At 43.9% G+C, this 19,848-nt stretch overlaps 1 protein-coding gene across 2 annotated transcripts in view; it reads left to right on the top strand.

Moving 5' to 3' along the window:
* The window catches only part of DHX58 (DExH-box helicase 58), a 92,430-nt gene that overhangs the window by 2,459 nt on the left and 70,123 nt on the right, over positions 1-19,848 (top strand). The window contains exons 2-3 of one of the 2 annotated variants that reach the window (XM_063959417.1): positions 5,861-6,016; positions 18,052-18,219. In XM_063959417.1, the coding sequence (XP_063815487.1) occupies positions 5,966-6,016; positions 18,052-18,219 (219 nt within the window). In that variant the 5' untranslated portion in view covers positions 5,861-5,965. The remainder of the gene's footprint in view (positions 1-5,860; positions 6,017-18,051; positions 18,220-19,848) is intronic. The other variant, XM_063959418.1, reaches the window with a different exon arrangement.

The raw sequence follows: 19,848 nt of genomic DNA, 5'->3' as shown, positions 1-19,848 counted from the left end.
TTTTTCCGCACACTCCCAGAAAACGGTCAGTTTCCGCCCAGAAACACCCACTTCCTTTCAATCACACTCCGATCACTTCAACGATGAAAATTCTTCGTTCGGACGTGAGTAAATCTACTAAGTTTTGTGCTAAATTACTTAGCGCATGCGCACTGCGTACCATGCGCATGCGCATTTTTGCCTTAATCGCTCCGTTGCGAAAATCGGCAACGAGCGAACAACTCGGAATGACCCCCAGTGTGCTATCTGCAATGCACTATACTTCACACAGTGTGCCATGCACTTTACCTCACATAGTATGCCATCTGCAATGCACTTTACCTCTCAGTAATTCCTTTGTTATTTATTGAATTGAGTTACTATTTAATATTTATATATGCATTTATTATTTTGAATTGTCTTAATAATCGTTTGTTTTGTTACCTTGATTTGGCCTCTTTATTTATTTAATAGAAGTACAAAGTTGGATGTTGTAAGATTATTTGTTTTATCTTTCCATCGAATAAATATTTCACAGTGAATACAAATGACCACAGATACAGTATATACAGTTGGCAATTTTCACTTGAGATTTTTCTTTAGAGGAAACATGAAAGTATAGTATCTTAAATTCACAATTCTAACTATAATATTTATAAAAATTCCAGTATTCTTTAAAAGCCAGTTTTGTGCTGATAAATATCATTGTAAAGACCTTAAAGGCAGATTATATAAATAATTATATGTATTTTAATAAGACAAACAATAATGTTTGTTTTTATATAAAAAAAACAAAACGTGAGTTGGGCTTTTTTTGGGGCTTTTTAGGATTGGTTTGGGCTTGTTTCGGGCTTATTTTTCAGTCATCGGTTGCTTGTTTTTCATTTCAGAGTTGGCAACACTGTCTGCCTCTGATGAAGCGAACAGCGAAGCGTGCGTCAGGCTAGCTGCGCACTTTAGATAGTCACCTGGACATGCATTTATCATGTTAGATTAGGAAGGATCTTACATATTTAAGTGGAGAATGTCTTATCCCATGCAAGCGGTGGGGTTATAGATAAGAAACAGTTGAACCAGAAGTTAGTGATATACCCAATTGTGTATATAGAAACATACTGTGTGTAGTGAATGGTGTGTGAACAGTGCTTCTTAGGCTGCAGTATACAGCTTTAACATGAATATTATCAGACATCCAATGTGTACATGTGTTCATACTGAAAAGTATTAAATAAAGGATTGAACACATGTTAGGAGATCAGTGACATGGTTCACATCCACAATGTTTTTTCAGTAATCACAGATCTATTCACAATACATACTACAATATATGATCACTAAGTTTGTGTAAACTTCCTAAAATTATCACAATAAATACTTAAAAATTGTATATTATTGGGTGCCTAATGCACTAAGGTATCAGACTTTATTGATAAAGGCCTGATCACCATTGTATATATATCTGTACGGCTTACCAAAATACAGGAATGAACAGTGTATATATCATGAACTAGCTTACATTCAGATAAGAACAGAGTGAGCCCTCATTATCTCCTGTTATAATCAAGAGGGGTTAAATTGAAATGATCTCATATGGATCATTAAAACATACTGACGTATAGTGATTCTGAGAGAAAATGTGATAGAGAATGATATTGTGACAAGGGATTACTGATTATTTATTGTCAGCAGCTATTTCAGCTGTAAATAATGCCCTAAACTATGTTACAATAAAACCAGGACAATTGTATCTATCACTTATAAACAGCCAAAAGATTCAAGACTGTCAGAGCCGTATCTTTGAACTGGCAGCTGCTGTTTCTCTCTTAGGGGATACAATTGTATCACTATGCCAATGTTTCTCTTTCAATGGATACACTATTATATATGGAGTTTAGGAGGACACTCAGATGCTGTTGAGACTTATTAAGAGCTAAACCAGAGTTTTGACACTAATTCTGTGAAATATTGAAAATACAGCACACAGCATTTGTTTGATCAGTTTATTAAGAATAATTTCTGTTACCATTACACACAGCAAACTATTAGGGTATTATCATTATTAAACTATATCACACACGATGATATCTGGAGTCCTGCTTCTTTAACGGTCTCATATCCTAAAATTCAGGTGACTTCTAGTGCGCAGCATTTCTAATTTTAATCACGATTTCTTTCTCATTTACACTATTCTATTTTTCCTTTTATATTCGCTGGTTTTATTATATATCACAATAAAAGTTATATTTTAATAAAAGATTGTGTGCACCACTATAGGGCATTTCGAACCCTTTCTCTTCCTCTCTCTATGGTATATCTCCCCATTCTACAGAATCAAACTCATTGTCAGTGAAAAAGGATAGCTCCCCATCATTGATTATGTTTTTTTCAGTGGTAACCTATTTTTGAGTGTAGACTATGATATGTCCAGTTTTTTATCCATTTTGCCTTCTATAGTTCAGCACAATATATATATATATATATATATATATATATATATATATATATATATACATACATACATGAGATATTCGGCACTCACTGCTTATTCAAAAAGTACAACCTGCCGGGTGCCCTCCGCAGCAAACAGCATAAAGTATACACACAGATGTCGGCGGCACTCATGGGTTTTTCAAAGCCAAAAGACCAGACCAGTCAGTTAGTGCTTAACGTTTCGGTGTATTTCAACCGTCTTCAGAAGCATAATAATACAAACAAATAAACAAACATTTATACATGAGTAATTCGCCACACGTGCATGTTCCACGGAGCCCCGGGAACAAATTTCCGGTGACGTCATCCCAGACTGACAAGCCTGCCCAGCAGATGACGACTTCCGGCCGAGTGCACCATCACCATAACAACCAGTGTATACAATGCTGAATACTGTTCTTGCAACGAATCACTGTACAAATATACAATAAAAACGTTTAAATACAGCACAATCTCCAAACATTATTACAAGGGCAAAAAATCGAATAAATTACAGAATTTAAGACAATTAGAAACAAGTTATGCATGTAGTTACCCAAGTTGATTTCTATAAGAATCATAGTGTAACGAATGTTCCAGTACAAAAAAGAACTTGTTATCCCTAAAGAACTTCTAAACTTATTACAAAAAACATGTAAGGGATAGAGTTTCATTAAGGCCATGAGGGGATACCGTATTTAAACCAGTCTGGCCCTCAGAGATCTTTTCGACAGAAGGCTTTTAGGAGAACGCGCTGTTTCCCGCTGGAAGGAGAGACATCTAGTGGGGCGTCAAATAGTGAATCTGATCAATCTACTAATAAAGGAACTTCTACATCCCATATCCCTTTAGGGGTTCAGACCAGAGCCCAACGAGAAGGCCCTGCAGAGCGAGGACGAGGCGAGGCAAGCAGTGCCAAAGGCAAAGGAGGAAAGAGCTCAAAAGCCAAGAAATAATTTATAACCTCTCGTCTAGGGACTTGACAGAGACAGAAATTCAAGTTTTACCTAAGGGACTGGACTTTGTGCCAACCAATACCCATAATGTGTTTGAGAGTAAAGTAGATCTGTGCAGATTCAATTGGCAGTTACGATTAAAAGATTTTTTCAATGATAAGGCTAATGTGGAGATTGGTAAAGTTAAAGGTTGTCCAGTAGTAGCTAAATCTACTTTTGATCCCCATTCGAATAATGCAGCTATAAAATCTTTCACTAAAACCATGTTGTGTTGTATTGATGAAAATGCTGTGTCTGATAACCACTATTCATCCAATATTTCTGTAGCAGAACGTCAAGCATTGAAGGACCTGTCGTCTTATACTGATCTCACTGTGCGCCCGGCTGACAAGGGTGGGGGCATAGTGATACAGAATATTGACGACTACAAAGCTGAAATTTATCGCCAGTTAAATGACAGTGATGTATATGTTAAACTGTTGAGTGACCCTACTCAGGAATATTTTAGTGAGCTGCGGGTACTATTAGAACAGGCAGTTGAACGAGGAATAATTTCAGAAAAGACAATGGCAGCACTTCTTGTCTTGTCTCCTCGTATACCTGTGTTATACACGATTCCTAAGCTGCACAAAGATATGGTTTCCCCCCCGGGGCGTCCCATTATCTCAGCGCGGGACTCGTTGTATTCACAGGTGGCCAAGTATATAGATCATTTCTTGCAACCTGTAATTCAAAACCAATCAACATATCTCAAAGATACTACCACATTTTTGAAAAAATTAAATGAAGTTACTGTTTCTGCAGACCAATGTTGGCTAGTAACAGCCGACGTGGTTAGTTTGTATACTAGCATACCACATGAGCGTGGCCTGTGAGCAGTTGAGGCTTTAATTCGTGACAATACACATTATGAAGGTCCAGAATATAATTTTTTCATGTCCCTTATATGGTTAACATTACATAGGAATTATTTCTTATTTAATAATGAGTTCTTTAGACAACAGCAGGGCTGCGCAATGGGTTCTTGCACAGCTCCGGCATACGCAAATGCCTTTATGTTTGGCGTTGAACATGAAATGTTTTTTACTAATCATCTATATAGCTCTTATATTGCTATGTATACTCGCTACATAGATGACGTATTCATGTTATGGACAGGTCCGAAAGAAGCTTTTATCTCGATGATCCAGCATGCTAATGAGATGGATGACTGTATTAAGTTTACTTTTGACATACAGTTTCATAGTATTCATTTTTTAGATGTCAACATTACTAAGCAAAATGGTAAATTTATTACCTCAATTTATAGTAAACCTACGGATGTCAATTGTTTACTTCAGTCTTCCAGTCATCATCCAAGTTCTTTGAAAAATGGGTTACCATTTTCTCAATATCTCCCCATTCACCGCATATGCAGTGGTGCAGAGGATAAAAAAATCCAAATGCATAAATTAACACCAAATTTTTTACAGAGAGGATATTCAAATAGGTTGTTACAGCAGGCAATGCAACGTGCATTAGCTCAGCCATCAGTGTCTGCTCCTAAGAAAGAAAAGAAAATAGATCAAGCGATGGTCTGTGTTACTAAATTCACTACCTATAGCCATAAGATAGTGGGTACGGCTAAACGTGTCTGGCCAGTGATACAAGCAGACCCTGATCTTTCGAGTCTGGCCACACATAAATTACTTCCATGTTATAAACGAGATCGTAATATTAGAGATATGGTCGTTCATGCAGACATCTCTCAGTTTTCATCTGGGCCTAAGCACACATTCCTTACAAGAAAACCCGGCATTTATAAGTGTACTGGATGTACCACTTGTTTATATCTTGAAATGGGTGATTACATCTTATATCCCCATTCCGGTAAACAAATTAAGATTTCTCACGTTCTCACGTGTACCAGTAGATTTGTTATCTACTGTATAAGGTGCCCATGTGGACTATATTATATTGGCAAGACCACTTGTCAATTTAAAGAAAGGATGGCTCAGCATCGTAGTGCCATAAAACAGATTTTGGAGGGGAAACAAATTGATCAGCCCGTTGTGAAACATTTCAAAGCGCATCAACATAATTTATCATCTTTACGTTACAAAATGCTTGATCATGTGCCCCTATCTAAACGAGGTGGTGATAGGGGTAAGTTATTACTTCAGATGGAAGCACGGTGGATACACCGTTTAAATACGGTATCCCCTCATGGCCTTAATGAAACTCTATCCCTTACATGTTTTTTGTAATAAGTTTAGAAGTTCTTTAGGGATAACAAGTTCTTTTTTTGTACTGGAACATTCGTTACACTATGATTCTTATAGAAATCATTTTGGGTAACTACATGCATAACTTGTTTCTAATTGTCTTAAGTTCTGTAATTTATTCGATTTTTTGCCCTTGTAATTATGTTTGGAGATTGTGCTGTATTTAAACGTTTTTATTGTATATTTGTACAGTGATTCGTTGCAAGAACAGTATTCAGCATTGTATACACTGGTTGTTATGGTGATGGTGCACTCGGCCGGAAGTCGTCATCTGCTGGGTAGGCTTGTCAGTCTGGGATGACGTCACTGGAAATTTGTTCCCGGGGCTCCGTGGAACATGCACGTGTGGTGAGTTACTCATGTATAAATGTTTGTTTATTTGTTTGTATTATTATGCTTCTGAAGACGGTTGAAATACACCGAAACATTAAGCGCTAACTGACTGGTCTGGTCTTTTGGCTTTGAAAAGCCAGTGAGTGCCACCGACATCTGTGTGTGTGTGTGTGTGTGTATATATATATATATATATATATATATATATATATATATATATATATATATATATACACATATATATATATATATATATATATATATATATATATATATAAATATCTCCTATATAATAGCCCTGTGAATCTGTGTCTGGGTCTCTAACGCTGGGCGTGGCTAGGAGCTCTCATTGGGTTAGTGGCAGGTCTATCACACCCAGTCCACAGCTGATTGGGCGAGAAACGCCCTCCCACACAGGTTACATCCATTGGGAGGCTCTGCCCTTTGCCTGCTGTGTTTTCACAAAGCAGGATTAGCAATGGGACTGATGGAGCTGCAGCTCCAGCCCCAGCCCCCAAAATATGCTCACTGCATTTGCAGCAACACACCCTCCAACAATTTACACATACAAATCAGTACAAATTCGAAAAGGGGGCGTGGCCACGCCCCTTTTCCTATACTTTCAATGGAAGCTTGGAGAGTCATAAACAGTACAGACCATAAAAAAAGGGACTGTACCTGCCAAAAAGGTGCAGCTGGAGGGTATGACACTGCATCTGCAGCATGTCTCTGTGCTGTAGATAGGGGAAAAAACAATCCTTTTACTACAGCGTCCTATGGGGGTCATTCCAAGTTGATCGCTAGCTGCATTCGTTTGCTGTGCAGCGATCAGGCAAAAACTCAGCACTTCTGCGCATGCAGCGCAATGCGCATGTGCGGCGTACTATTACAACTAACGATGTAGTTTTACACAGGGTCTAGCGATGCTTTTCAGTCGCACAGGCAGCCGCAGAGTGATTGACAGGAAGAGGGAGTTTCTGGGTGTCAACCGACCGTTTTCAGGGAGTGTTCGGAAAAACGCAGGCGTGGCTGGCCGAACGCAGGGCGTGTTCATGACGTCAAATCAGGAACTAAATGGTCTGAAGTGATCGCAAGCGCCGAGTAGGTCTGAAGCTACACGAAATTTTTTTGTACCCGCTCTCCGATCCCTTCATTCACACTTCTGCTAAGCTAAAATACACTCTCAGTGGGCGGAGGCATAGCATTTGCACGGCTGCTAAAAACTGCTAGCGAGCGATCAACTCGGAATGACCACCAATGTCTTGCTGCCAGTCCACCTGCCCCCTCCGGCATCAACCCCCACTCCCTAGCCGCGCCACAGGTGAAACAAAAGCTGCTGTGGCCACCGGCATAGATGTGTATGAAAGCGGTGCAGCTGAAGACTTTCATAGCCCTCCCTGCGCCGCATACTCTCTGAGCCCAGGAGCCAGCTCTACGTGTGATGTCACAGAAGTGCCTCCCCACCACAGCCGCACCCAGATTCCCAGAGGCCCTGACTCCACAACACAGCACCTAGCCTACCGGCCTGGAAGCCCCAAGATGGCTAATGTAACGGATAGAGAGGGTGATATCGCGGAGGGTAATGTATGGACGCTGAATCAATGTATAAGGTGACAGTGCTGTGCAGTGCAGTGGATGTGAAGTCTGGGCCGGTGCTAGGGTGTTCGGCGCCCCCCTGCAAACTATAAATTTGCACCCTCGCATACTTTACAAACGCACAGCGCACATAATGACCACTGTAGTAGAGACGCTTACACATGTAATGCCCCCTGAACCAGTGACGCTTACACATGTCATGCCCCCCCTGTACCAGTGACTCTTACACAAATAACAAGTAACACCCCCTGTAGCTGTGACGCTTACACACATAATGCCCCCTGTAGCAGTGACGCTTACACACGTAACGCCCTCTGTACGAGTGCCGCTTACACACGTAACGCCCCCTGTACCAGTGACGCTTACACACGTAGCGCCCCCTGTACCAGTGACGCTTGCACACGTAACGCCCCCCTGTACCAGTGACGTTTACACACGTAATGCCCCCTCTACCAGTACCGCTTACACACGTAACGCCCTCTGTACCAGTGCCGCTTACACACGTAATGCCCTCTGTACCAGTGCCGCTTACACACGTAACGCCCCCTGTACCAGTGACGCTTACACACGTAACGCCCCCTGTACCAGTGACGCTTACACACGTAACGCCCCCCTGTACCAGTGACGTTTACACACGTAATGCCCCCTCTACCAATACCGCTTACACACATAACGCACTCTGTACCAGTGCCGCTTACACACGTAATGCTCCCTGTACCAGTGACGCTTACATACGTAACGCCCCCTGTACCAGTGACACTTACACACGTAACGCTCCCTGTACCAGTGTCGCTTACACACTTAACGCCCCCTGTACCAGTGCCGCTTACACACGTAACGCCCCCTGTACCAGTGCCGCTTACACACATAACGCCCCCCTGTACCAGTGCCGCTTACACGTGTAACGCCCCCTGTACCAGTGCCGCTTACACATGTAACGCTCCCTGTACCAGTGACGCTTACACACGTAACGCCCCCCTGTACCAGTGACGCTTACACACGTAACGCCCCCTGTACCAGTGCCGCTTACACATGTAACGCCCCCTGTACCAGTGCCGCTTACACACGTAACACCCCCTGTACCAGTGACGCTTACACACGTAACGCCCCCTGTACCAGTGCCGCTTACACACGTAACGCCCCCTGTACCAGTGCCGCTTACACACGTAACGCCCCCTGTACCAGTGCCGCTTACACACGTAACGCCCCCCTGTACCAGTGACGCTTAAACACGTAACGCCCCCCTGTACCAGTGACGCTTAAACACGTAACGCCCCCCTGTACCAGTGACGCTTAAACACGTAACGCCCCCCTGTACCAGTGACGCTTAAACACGTAACGCCCCCCTGTACCAGTGACGCTTACACACGTAACACCCCCCTGTCAGTGGCAAACGCAGGATTTGCATGGGGGGGGTTTCCAGAACTGGGCGGAGCCAATCACGGGGGTGGGGACTAAGGTGACCCAGTATATGCTGGGTCCGTAAAACTAGTGTGTGTGTGTGTGTGTGTGTGTATATATATATATATATATATCTACACATATATATATATATATATATATATCTACACACACACATACATATATATATATATATATATATATATATATATATATATATATACACACACACACACACACACACACACACACACACATACATACATATACACGGGTGGTCTTCAGTATGCCGGCGGTCGGGCTCCCTGGCGACCAGCATACCGGCGCCGGGAGCCTGAACGCCGGCATACCGACACTTATTCTACCTCGTGGGGGTCCACGACCCCCCCTGGAGGAAGAATAGAATAGTGTGGCGCGCGTAGCGTGGCGAGCCTGCAAGGGGCTCATTTGCACTCGCCACACTGTTGGTAAGCCGCGGCCGGCCTCCCGGCGCCAGTATGCTGGTCGCCGGGAGTCCAGCCGCCGGGAGATCGTAGTGAACCCATATACACATATACATAGCATATTAAACATGCATACATATATATATATATATATATATATACATATATACACACACATACAGTACACATATATATACACATGTATATATATCATGTGTGTGTGTGTGTGTTTATATGTATGTATGTATATACATGTGTATATATGTAGGCACATGGATATATATGTACTATAATTTAAATAAAGTAAACTTTTATTGCACTTGCAAGTGCCACCAGGAAGACGGCAGGCTGCAGAGGACGCTAGACAGTCATTAATAATACTCATGCAGCTAAAAAAAAAATAAAAAAACTTATTTTTTTTTCTTTTAGTGGAGGGGGGTTTCTGGGTACTCGGAACCCCCCCTGTGTGCGCCACTGCCTGTACCAGTGTCGCTTACACACGTAACGCCCCTGTACCAGTGCCGCTTACACACATTATGCAGCAGTCACACATACACACACAACAAACACATATATATACAAACACACACACACATACATACTGTACATACATTACATACATACACAGTCACACATATATATAGTATACACAGACACTGTATATACACACACACACTCTCTTTCCAGACACTTATCTAATGAAGTCTGGCTGGCCGAAGCTGTAGCAGCTCATCCTCCAGCTGCAGCATGCTCCTGTGTAGCTCCGCCCCTTACTCCCATCTAGCTCCGCCCATTTTGGCTCCCTCCCGGCCACTGAATGTCACACAGGGGAGGGGAGGGGGGAGAGGAGGTTTTGTGCTGACGGCGCCGAGGGGGAGAGGAGACTTTGTGCTGCCGGCGCCGAGGGGGAGAAAAGGTTTTGTGCTTCCAGTATCGCTGCATATGTGACAGCAGCCGCCAGCAGCAGCGATAGCAGCAGAAGCTCAGCACAGGGATGCAGAGTAGGGAGAACGTCTCTCCTTTCTGGTGCCTCCCTGCACTGCATCCCTTTGCTGAGCGGCTAGCGCCGGGCCTGTGTGCAGTGTCACTGACACTGCACAGCACTCTCACCTTTTACATTGATTCAGCCAGTTGCACAGTTCTGCCAGCCAGTCCCTATTGTTAGCACCAGTGTCCCAACGCGCCGCATTACAGGGAAGTAGACGCACTACATCAACTACAGCTCCCAGCAACCCTTAGCACCAAAGCATTCCGCCCCTTAGGGCTGCTGGGAGCTGTAGTTTATTGCGTACATCTTCTTCCCTGTAATGCGGCGCATTGGGACACCGGCGCAAACAATATTGGCTGCCTGCTGTGCGAGTCTCTGAGAGAGCCACTGCCAAAGGGAGGACAGCAGCTTAGCTGCTGACAGGAGGAGAAGCAGGATAATCATTACCCGCCCCTCCCCCACTCGCAGTACCTCATCCGCGGCACCCACACACACACCCTCTGGCACCCGCGATAGCTCCGGACCCCCTCCCCCACCCGCAGCGACCCTGCACCCGTACCTCCCGTGTCACCACCGCATCCACCCCTCCCTCACTCGGGGCAACCCCGCAACTGCTCGTCCCCCACCCGCACTGGCTCCGGACCACCACCCGCGGCACCCACGCACCCTCCCCCACCTGCGGCACCACTGTAACTGCACCTCCCGTGGCACCCCAGGATCCCATCCGCCTCTTCCCCGCACCCCCTACTCCCCCAACCAAAGCACCTACTAGATGATTCACCAGGCCCTGCGTGCGCTGTTAACGCCGTTGCAAGGGGCTTCCACCCCTTAACCATTGCACGCCCTTTGTCCGTGCAATATTTAACCATTCACACAATTATGATTGGATGTAATACTCCATATAATAAAAATATTGCACGCCACACGGGTGTGCAAGGGTTAAGGGGGCGTAGCCCCTTACGACGGTGTGAAGAGCGCCCGTAGGGCGCGATGAATCACCTATTATATAAATAATAGCAAAAAAGAACCATCACTCAGTGCTGGAAGTGCTTGTGCGGTGCCTTCAGGAGAGTTGATGATAGCAAAAAGGAAAGACTGCGGCACTCGCATGTATATTGAAGACAGCGTGTTTACTGGGTTACATTCATAGAAAAATGCCTATAGCGGTCAACGTTTCGGTGCCGCAAGCACCGTTTTCAAGGCAGGCATAAGTGTTTTACAGTCAATGCTGTGTATATATATATATACACACACACACACACACACACACACACATTTACAGTTCAGATGATTATCTTCATGCTATAGGTTAACGTATGATTTATTGACAATGTATAGGTTGACAGTCATTTGGTACAAAATGACGACAGTACTAAAGGTCGACATGAAAATGGTCAACGTGTTTTTTCAGCATCTGCTTTATTTACTATCCACGTGAACATCTATTGTGAATAGTAACCTGTGGCAAGTGAAACGAGCCACCAAACCCGAAGCGTGCCCACTAAGGTAGAAGTTTCTACTGATGGTGGTCATAGTGGTGCCAGATACATATGCCCCCATTTGTGCTCACCCTCCTCTCTTGCCAGTGCCGCCGATTTCCGTCTCTGAGGGGAGGAGAGCGCAGTATGCGTCTCTCCTGTGACTCACTTCACTGAGTCTCTGGCTGTCTCCGCGGCCATTTGAAATATGGTGCCGGCTTGTGAGCCAATCAAGAGCCAGTCCGCGAGCTCTGATTGGCTGACAGCCGAGAGACATTGTAAATGACTGGCGGAGATGGGGACACACAGTGAGGGGTAGGAGAAACGCGTGCAGCTCTCTCCTCCCATCAAGTTCAGCGTCAGACTGAGATTGGAATCGGCAGCAGCAACAGGCGTGCGGGGGGTGCCGGACATTAGGAGACATTGGGGGTGCCTGTGCGCACCAGGCACCCACCGTGCGCACGCCTATGATGGTGGTCAGATAACAGGAAAACTGCTCCTGACGAAAGTGCCAACAGACACAGAAACGCGTTAAGCAATTAATGCATTTGCTGCTGCCACTCAGACCGACCGGACTAAACTAACCTTGACACACCACTAATAAAGGTTAAAGATTGGACCTCTGTACAGTGCCATTTGAGCCTTAAAACATAGTATGAACGGTGACCGGCATTAATCTCGCAGCAGCTTTAAGGCACTCAGTAGTGTTAAGGCTGGAGAAATAGCGATTGCAGAAGCCGGATAACCAGTAAACATACCTCATTAAATCCAGGCTCATGGACATAGAGAGGTGGCTACCATCAAAACATCTACAGAGTCCCTGCCAGACAGCCGATTACTGAACTTCACACACACTGGCAAGAGGGAGCGGGATTATCAATCTGGCAGAAGGTTCTCACCATAGGCGTGCGCAGAACATTTTATTAGGGGGTGCACCATCGGAGGGGCGTGGTTAGCACCACCTACTGGGCGTGTCTAGTACCGCCTATTGACACTCAATACAATATAAATCACATACCGCAAGAGGCGTGGCCACTGCAAACACGTGTCAATATGACACGCCATCTGTTTCTCATCACTCTAGGAGCATTCCTTTCTATTCCATATGACCTTACCTATATGGTGGTTTCTTACAACAGGGAACCTCTGAAGATGCTCTCTGCCCAGTGAGGGCATTTCTTCAGTCTATAATTACTATTCATGTAGGAAATCGTATGGTCCGGAAGATGCCTGTTTGTGTAGGAATATAACCAAGATCATCATCATGCAACAGACGTTCAACAAGACTCGTGTCATCTTCTGCCCCCGGCATCTCTCAGCCGCACCATCATCTCTTCCCTGTGTCTCTCAGCCCCTCCATCACCTCCTCTCCCTGCATCGTCTCTCACCCTCACAATCATGCCCTCCCTGCTTGATCTCTCATCCACCCACACCATCATCTCCCTGCCATGCATCTCTCACAATCCACCTCACTTTGTATCTCTCAGTCTCCCCCTTCCCTCTGTGCCTCTCAGTCCCCCATTCACTCTGTGCCTCTCAGTCCCCCATTCACTCTGTGCCTCTCAGTCCCCCATTCACTCTGTGTCTTCCAGCCTACCACCCTTCACTCCGTGTCTCTCAGCCTGCCCCCTTCATTCTGTGTCTTCCAGCCTCCCACCATTCACTCCGTGTCTCTCAGCCTGCCCCCTTCATTCTGTGTCTTCCAGCCTCCCACCATTCACTCCGTGTCTCTCAGCCTGCCCCCTTCATTCTGTGTCTTCCAGCCTCCCACCATTCACTCCGTGTCTCTCAGCCTGCCCTTTTCACTCTGTGTCTTCCAGCCTCCCACCCTTCACTCCGTGTCTCTCAGCCTGCCCTCTTCACTCTGTGTCTTCCAGCCTCCCACCCTTCACTCCGTGTCTCTCAGCCTGCCCTCTTCACTCTGTGTCTTCCAGCCTCCCACCCTTCACTCCGTGTCTCTCAGCCTGCCCTCTTCACTCTGTGTCTTCCAGCCTCCCACCCTTCACTCCGTGTCTCTCAGCCTGCCCTCTTCACTTTGTGTCTTTCAGTCTCCACCTCCCTTCACTCTCTGTCCAGTGCCGCTTACACACAATGCCCATAGTAGTAATGCCCCTTACACAATGACCCTAGTTGTGCTCCTTACACAATGCCCACTGTAATTGTGCCCATTACACAATGCCCAGCAGTAGTTGTGCCCCATACACATTGCCCAGACAGTAGTTGTGCCCCATACACAATGCCCAGACAGTAGTTGTGCCCCATACACAATTCCCACAAAAGCAGTGCCTCTTACACAATGCCCATAGTAGTGCCCTTTACATAATGCCCATAGTAGTAGTGCCCTTACACAATGCCCACAATAGTAGTGCCCCTTACACAATGCCCACACAGTAGCTGTACCCCTTAAACAATGCCTATATATTAGTGACCCTTGCACAATGCCCATAGTAATAGTGCCCCTCACGCAATGCCCATAGTAATAGTGCCCCTCACGCAATGCCCATAGTAATAGTGCCCCTCACGCAATGCCCATAGTAATAGTGCCCCTCACGTAATGCCCATAGTAATAGTGCCCCTCACGTAATGCTCATAGTAATAGTGCCCCTCACGCAGTGCCCATAGTAATAGTGCCCCTCACGTAATGCCCATAGTTATAGTGCCCCTCACATAATGCCCATAGTAATAGTGCCCCTCATGCAATGCCATAGTAATAGTGCCCCTCACGCAATGCCATAGTAATAGTGCCCCTCACATAATGCCCATAGTAATAGTGCCCCTCATGCAATGCCATAGTAATAGTGCCCCTCACGCAATGCCATAGTAATAGTGCCCCTCATGCAATGCCATAGTAATAGTGCCCCTCACGTAATGCCCATAGTAATAGTGCCCCTCACATAATGCCCATAGTAATAGTGCCCCTCATGCAATGCCATAGTAATAGTGTCCCTCACATAATGCCCATAGTAATAGTGCCCCTCATGTAATGCCCATAGTAATAGTGCCCCTCATGCAATGCCATAGTAATAGTGCCCCTCACGCAATGCCCATAGTAATAGTGCCCCTCACGCAATGCCCATAGTAATAGTGCCCCTCACGCAATGCCATAGTAATAGTGCCCCTCACGCAATGCCCATAGTAATAGTGCCCCTCACATAATGCCCATAGTAATAGTGCCCCTCACATAATGCCCATAGTAATAGTGCCCCTCATGCAATGCCATAGTAATAGTGCCCCTCATGCAATGCCATAGTAATAGTGCCCCTCACGCAATGCCATAGTAATAGTGCCCCTCACGCAATGCCATAGTAATAGTGCCCCTCACGCAATGCCCATATAATAGTGCCCCTCACGCAATGCCCATATAATAGTGCCCCTCACATAATGCCCATAGTAATAGTGCCCCTCATGCAACTGACAGTCCCTCCTGATCGGGCAGCAGGCGGTGGGGACTGTAATGACCAACACTCGTCTCGGCAGTCACTGCAGCAGTGCTGCTGCAGGCGTAGCGTGTGTGCGAGGGGTGCCGGACATTAGGGGGTGCCTGTGCGCACCAGGCACCCCCCGTGCGCACGCCTATGGTTCTCACACTGGAGACGAGAGGTGCCTTACTATGTGGAGCCTCAGCAGCCGGTCCAACCTGGGTCCACACATTAGTTACAGAGCTAGATGATCACAAGTTATGGACACTATACACATCATTTGTGACTAATCTTCCATGCAAGGCGTTCATTGGCTGCAGATCCACTCTATCAGTCCCTCCCATTGGTTACCTGTTTTTTAGCGTATTCAATATAAAATACTTTTACTCACACACAAGGACATTAACCAAACGACACCAATGTACATCTCTTCGCTTATCTCAGAACTCTTCACCCTTCACAAGATCTACGTCTCTCATCCACACTCATTATTTGCTCCCATTCATGATTGCAGGACTTTCTTCAGGATGCATCCAATCTGTGGAATGCCCTCCCACACACAGTAAGACTCTCCCCTAGTCTCCAAACCTTCAAACGTTCCCTGACAACTCACCTCTTCAGACAAGCTTATGAAATTCCAGAACTGCTCACTCAGCCTTCATAAGCTTTCCTGTCCAGTTACATCCCCTATGTACTGTCCACACATATACTCACATATGATCTCTTCCTTCACTTTCCCATCCTCATGACCCCAGGCCAACATCACTATGTGACCATATCATACAGCCCACCAAGAACCTTTACAATCTGGTGGACAATTATGCAATAGATAGCACGTCTCCTTGTATATCAATGCCTATTTGCCTATAGATTGTAAGCTTGCGAGCAGGGCCTTCATACCTCTATGACAGTTTGTTATTACCTTGTTTTATTACTGTTGTTTTCAATTGTGAAGTGCAACAGAATTTGTTGCGCTACATAAGAAACTGTTAATAAATAAATAATAATACAAAAAACTAACGTGTATACAGCTAAGGAGCCTGATTTGGAAAGCTGACTTTGTTTAAAATTAAGGCTTATTTAAAACTATTTACTAATTGGTCTGAGCTGGAAAGGAACGCATTTAGGTTTATTTAAGCCTATACTTTTTTTAATGTATTTTATTCTAAAAATGCTTTTATTTATTGTATTTTATCTATAAATTAATTTAGACTACTCGAGACCTACTCTCTACCAAGCAGCAGATGCGCAGTATATCAATCCTTTCTTTTTTAAGTACAACTTTGAGGGAATTGCTCACCCCCTACAGATAGATACAGCACTGCTCGCTTCTTGATCGCTAAACAGCGCCAACTCTGATATAACATCTTTCTAGATAATAGTCTAGATATTTGAGGGAGGAAAAAAAATGTTGACCTTTTGAACCTGATGATCTTAAGCACTGTTGACCTTTAGTGCCTGTCGACCTAATGCATATGTCCACCTATTAATCCACACCACATGCTATATTTGCTTACTCCACTGAACAATTTCAGATATATTCACTTCCCCAGAAAAATAAATGGTCCAGAGACTCAATAAAGCATCATCATGGCCCCCCTGCACAATACCACAGCACTACAGCAGGGCAGCGATTCAACACACCACATACCTCACACTTCCCTTTTGGACTTTACGCTTTGGCATCAGCCAGGTGGGTCAAGAATAAGTTGGCAACTAATTCTCAGTCCATGGTAACCAGTGATTTGCAGAATTTATTCTATGGTTGTAAGCCATTGACAGATGAAATGGTCAGAATTCCAACTGAGACCCAGAGGTAAGTACTAGGGTTAGGGTAAGGGTTCAGGGATTGGGAAGGTTAGGTTAGGCTGTGGGGAGGGGGGGGGGGGTTTATGGGTAGGCTGCGGGAGGAGAGGATTAGGTGTAGGGTAAAAATACTTAATGGGATCCATCGGGTTTCCGCTATCGGTGTTCTGACTGTCTGTATCCTAACTGCCAGGATTTCACAACCCAGGCATGTGGTTCCTGGTGCCAGGACAGTACCAGCAGACCCTTTAAATCCTGTAAGTTGCGAGGTAGAGCCACCACAGATAAGACAAGTTGTTACCAACACTTACGACAAATGCTCAGTCAGATTGTGATCTGGTGGATTTGGATGTGCCAAGGCAACACCTTTAATATATGTGTGCTGGAAAAATTCTGGAAGTCATCTTACATATGTAGGCAATGTAGGCAGCTCCGAAACTGCAATCAACTACAAGCAAAGACACAAAAGTAGGGGAGGTAAGCATACACAATCGGTCATTTTCTGTTAACAAACGTATAAATGCTTCAACCTACAAGATGCATCAGAAGTGGAGGAAAGTATACATTTTCCCATGATTTAAGTTTTCACCCAATCATAGCTTAAAGGAGAATCTATTAAAAGGTTTGCTTATATTTTTATTAGTCAGCTTTGTTCATGGTTTTTTTACTCTCATAATAGAGTAGATTGCAAGGCATGACCTGGTTGCAATGGATGGACAATGGATCCCAAAGGCCTATTTAATGTTGTGGCTAGTGTGCAGAGGATTCAGTGAATATGTAAATATGTGGCAGATACAAAACCCAGTTTATCTATAATCTGTACAGAGGGGTAACAAACGTAGGATATGTAGTCCTTCTTTGATAGCCACAGTTGAGCACATATGTTTTGAGGTTAATTTGCGGTCTGCTCCCTTTCCAGATGGAGTTGCGGGACTACCAGTGGGAAGTCATTGGCCCAGCTTTGGAGGGCAGGAACATCATAATATGGCTTCCAACAGGAGCTGGTAAAACCAGGGCAGCTGTTTATGTGGCAAAGAGGCATCTAGAGATGACGCGTAATGCCAAAGTTGCTATGCTTGTAAACAAGGTTTGTATGTTCTTACTGACTGGGGCAGAAGGCAGTCCTCTTTAGTATGTTATAGTTCATGCCAGCCAGTAGTTCTGCATTCTTTCAGAAGTCAGAAGCCTAGGCTTTAGGTACGTGACTTATGTAGAAATTATACAATTAAGTTTTCCAGGGTTTATACTGTCAAGTGTCAACTATTAAAATTGGAAAGATTTGTGTAATATGCTTCACGGTTTATAATAATTGCTCATTTTTGTATACTTCTTGGTATTTATATATGGCAGTAGTTCCCAACTGCAGTCCTCAAGTATCCCCAACAGGTCATGTAACTATAGAGAAGAGGTGTTGAACCTATGGCGCTCTGTGGTAAAATAAGTGGTCAGAACTTCAGTGCTAACAATTCAAAACAGATGACAATTTATTAAAAGCAATAATAAAACCAAATATGGACAAGGAAATGTTGTAAAGCAAAGTAATAAGGTACTTGCCTAAATTAGAACAAACAAATAGCAGTACTCAAATTTATAGCTGATTCTAGAGTCTGTGAATATAGATTGAATTCTCAAGTAAAACAAATTGTAGTCAATAAAAAAAAAAAGTCTCATTCCCGGCTGCTCTTGTAGGAGCTGAAGGTGTTTTTGCCAGTGTAACTCCAGATAAATACCCTGCCTGGCTACCGAACTTATCAAGCAACAGGTTCTCCAAGTCTGTATATTGGGGACAGCATGCACAATACACCCAATGCATTTTGAGCGTTCAGGAGCTCTTTCTCAATGCAAGTGTCTAGGCAAGACTATAGTTGGCTATTTTTGGGTGTATTATTTCTATAATTGGTGATGTCACATCCTGGGCACTACCTGTTGTTGGTACATGAGGACTGGACTTGAGAACCGCTGCTATATGGGATAATACTGTATACTCTCTAATTTACATTATATGGATATAAAAAAAAAATCTGTGGGAAATACTATGTTCATATAAAATTCTATGTTTCAGAAATATTCTAGGTGAATTAATATCCATAATCATTTACAAGTTGCAGTATTTCTTATAATACTAATATATATTATTATTATTATTATTATTATTATTATTATTATAAGATATCCGCACTTCATGTTTATACTGACACTATTTAAAGTTTATAAACGTATTAAAATCATGTACAGTTTTATAAGTACCCTTGCCCTGGAAAGATGTAGCGCAGAACAACAATTTTTCCTCTACTTCCTCCAACTGAGATATTTTGCAGGTTATGGTATAAAAATAATCATATTAAAGTAGTCAACATTCAATTTTAAAAACTGTTATTGTGGGTTAGTGGCATGCGGAAGGCTGTGCCTGAAGAATAGCAGTCCCTATCAGGTATAACCCGTTTATTAGTTACCATTTAATAGATACTGTTATTTTATTAACCCTTGGTGCTATAAAAGAATGTTAAAAAGTCTTAAACTTTTTTAATCATAATAAAAAAAGAAGTTAATCAAATTATTAAATAATATGAATAAAATAAAGAAGTGGACATCTTTAAACTTTGAAAAAAACAACAACCCCATTTTGACAGAGAATCATGGACGTCCTATTCCACTCACCAAATTATGGACAAAGCCATAGCAACATCAGACACTTGTTTCCCTGACTGTCTAATGT

Source organism: Pseudophryne corroboree, chromosome 3 (assembly GCF_028390025.1).
Source record: "Pseudophryne corroboree isolate aPseCor3 chromosome 3, aPseCor3.hap2, whole genome shotgun sequence".
In the NCBI taxonomy this organism is placed as follows: domain Eukaryota; kingdom Metazoa; phylum Chordata; class Amphibia; order Anura; family Myobatrachidae; genus Pseudophryne; species Pseudophryne corroboree.
Note: the sequence above shows the minus strand (reverse complement) of the source record. Positions and strands in the feature narration are given on the sequence as shown.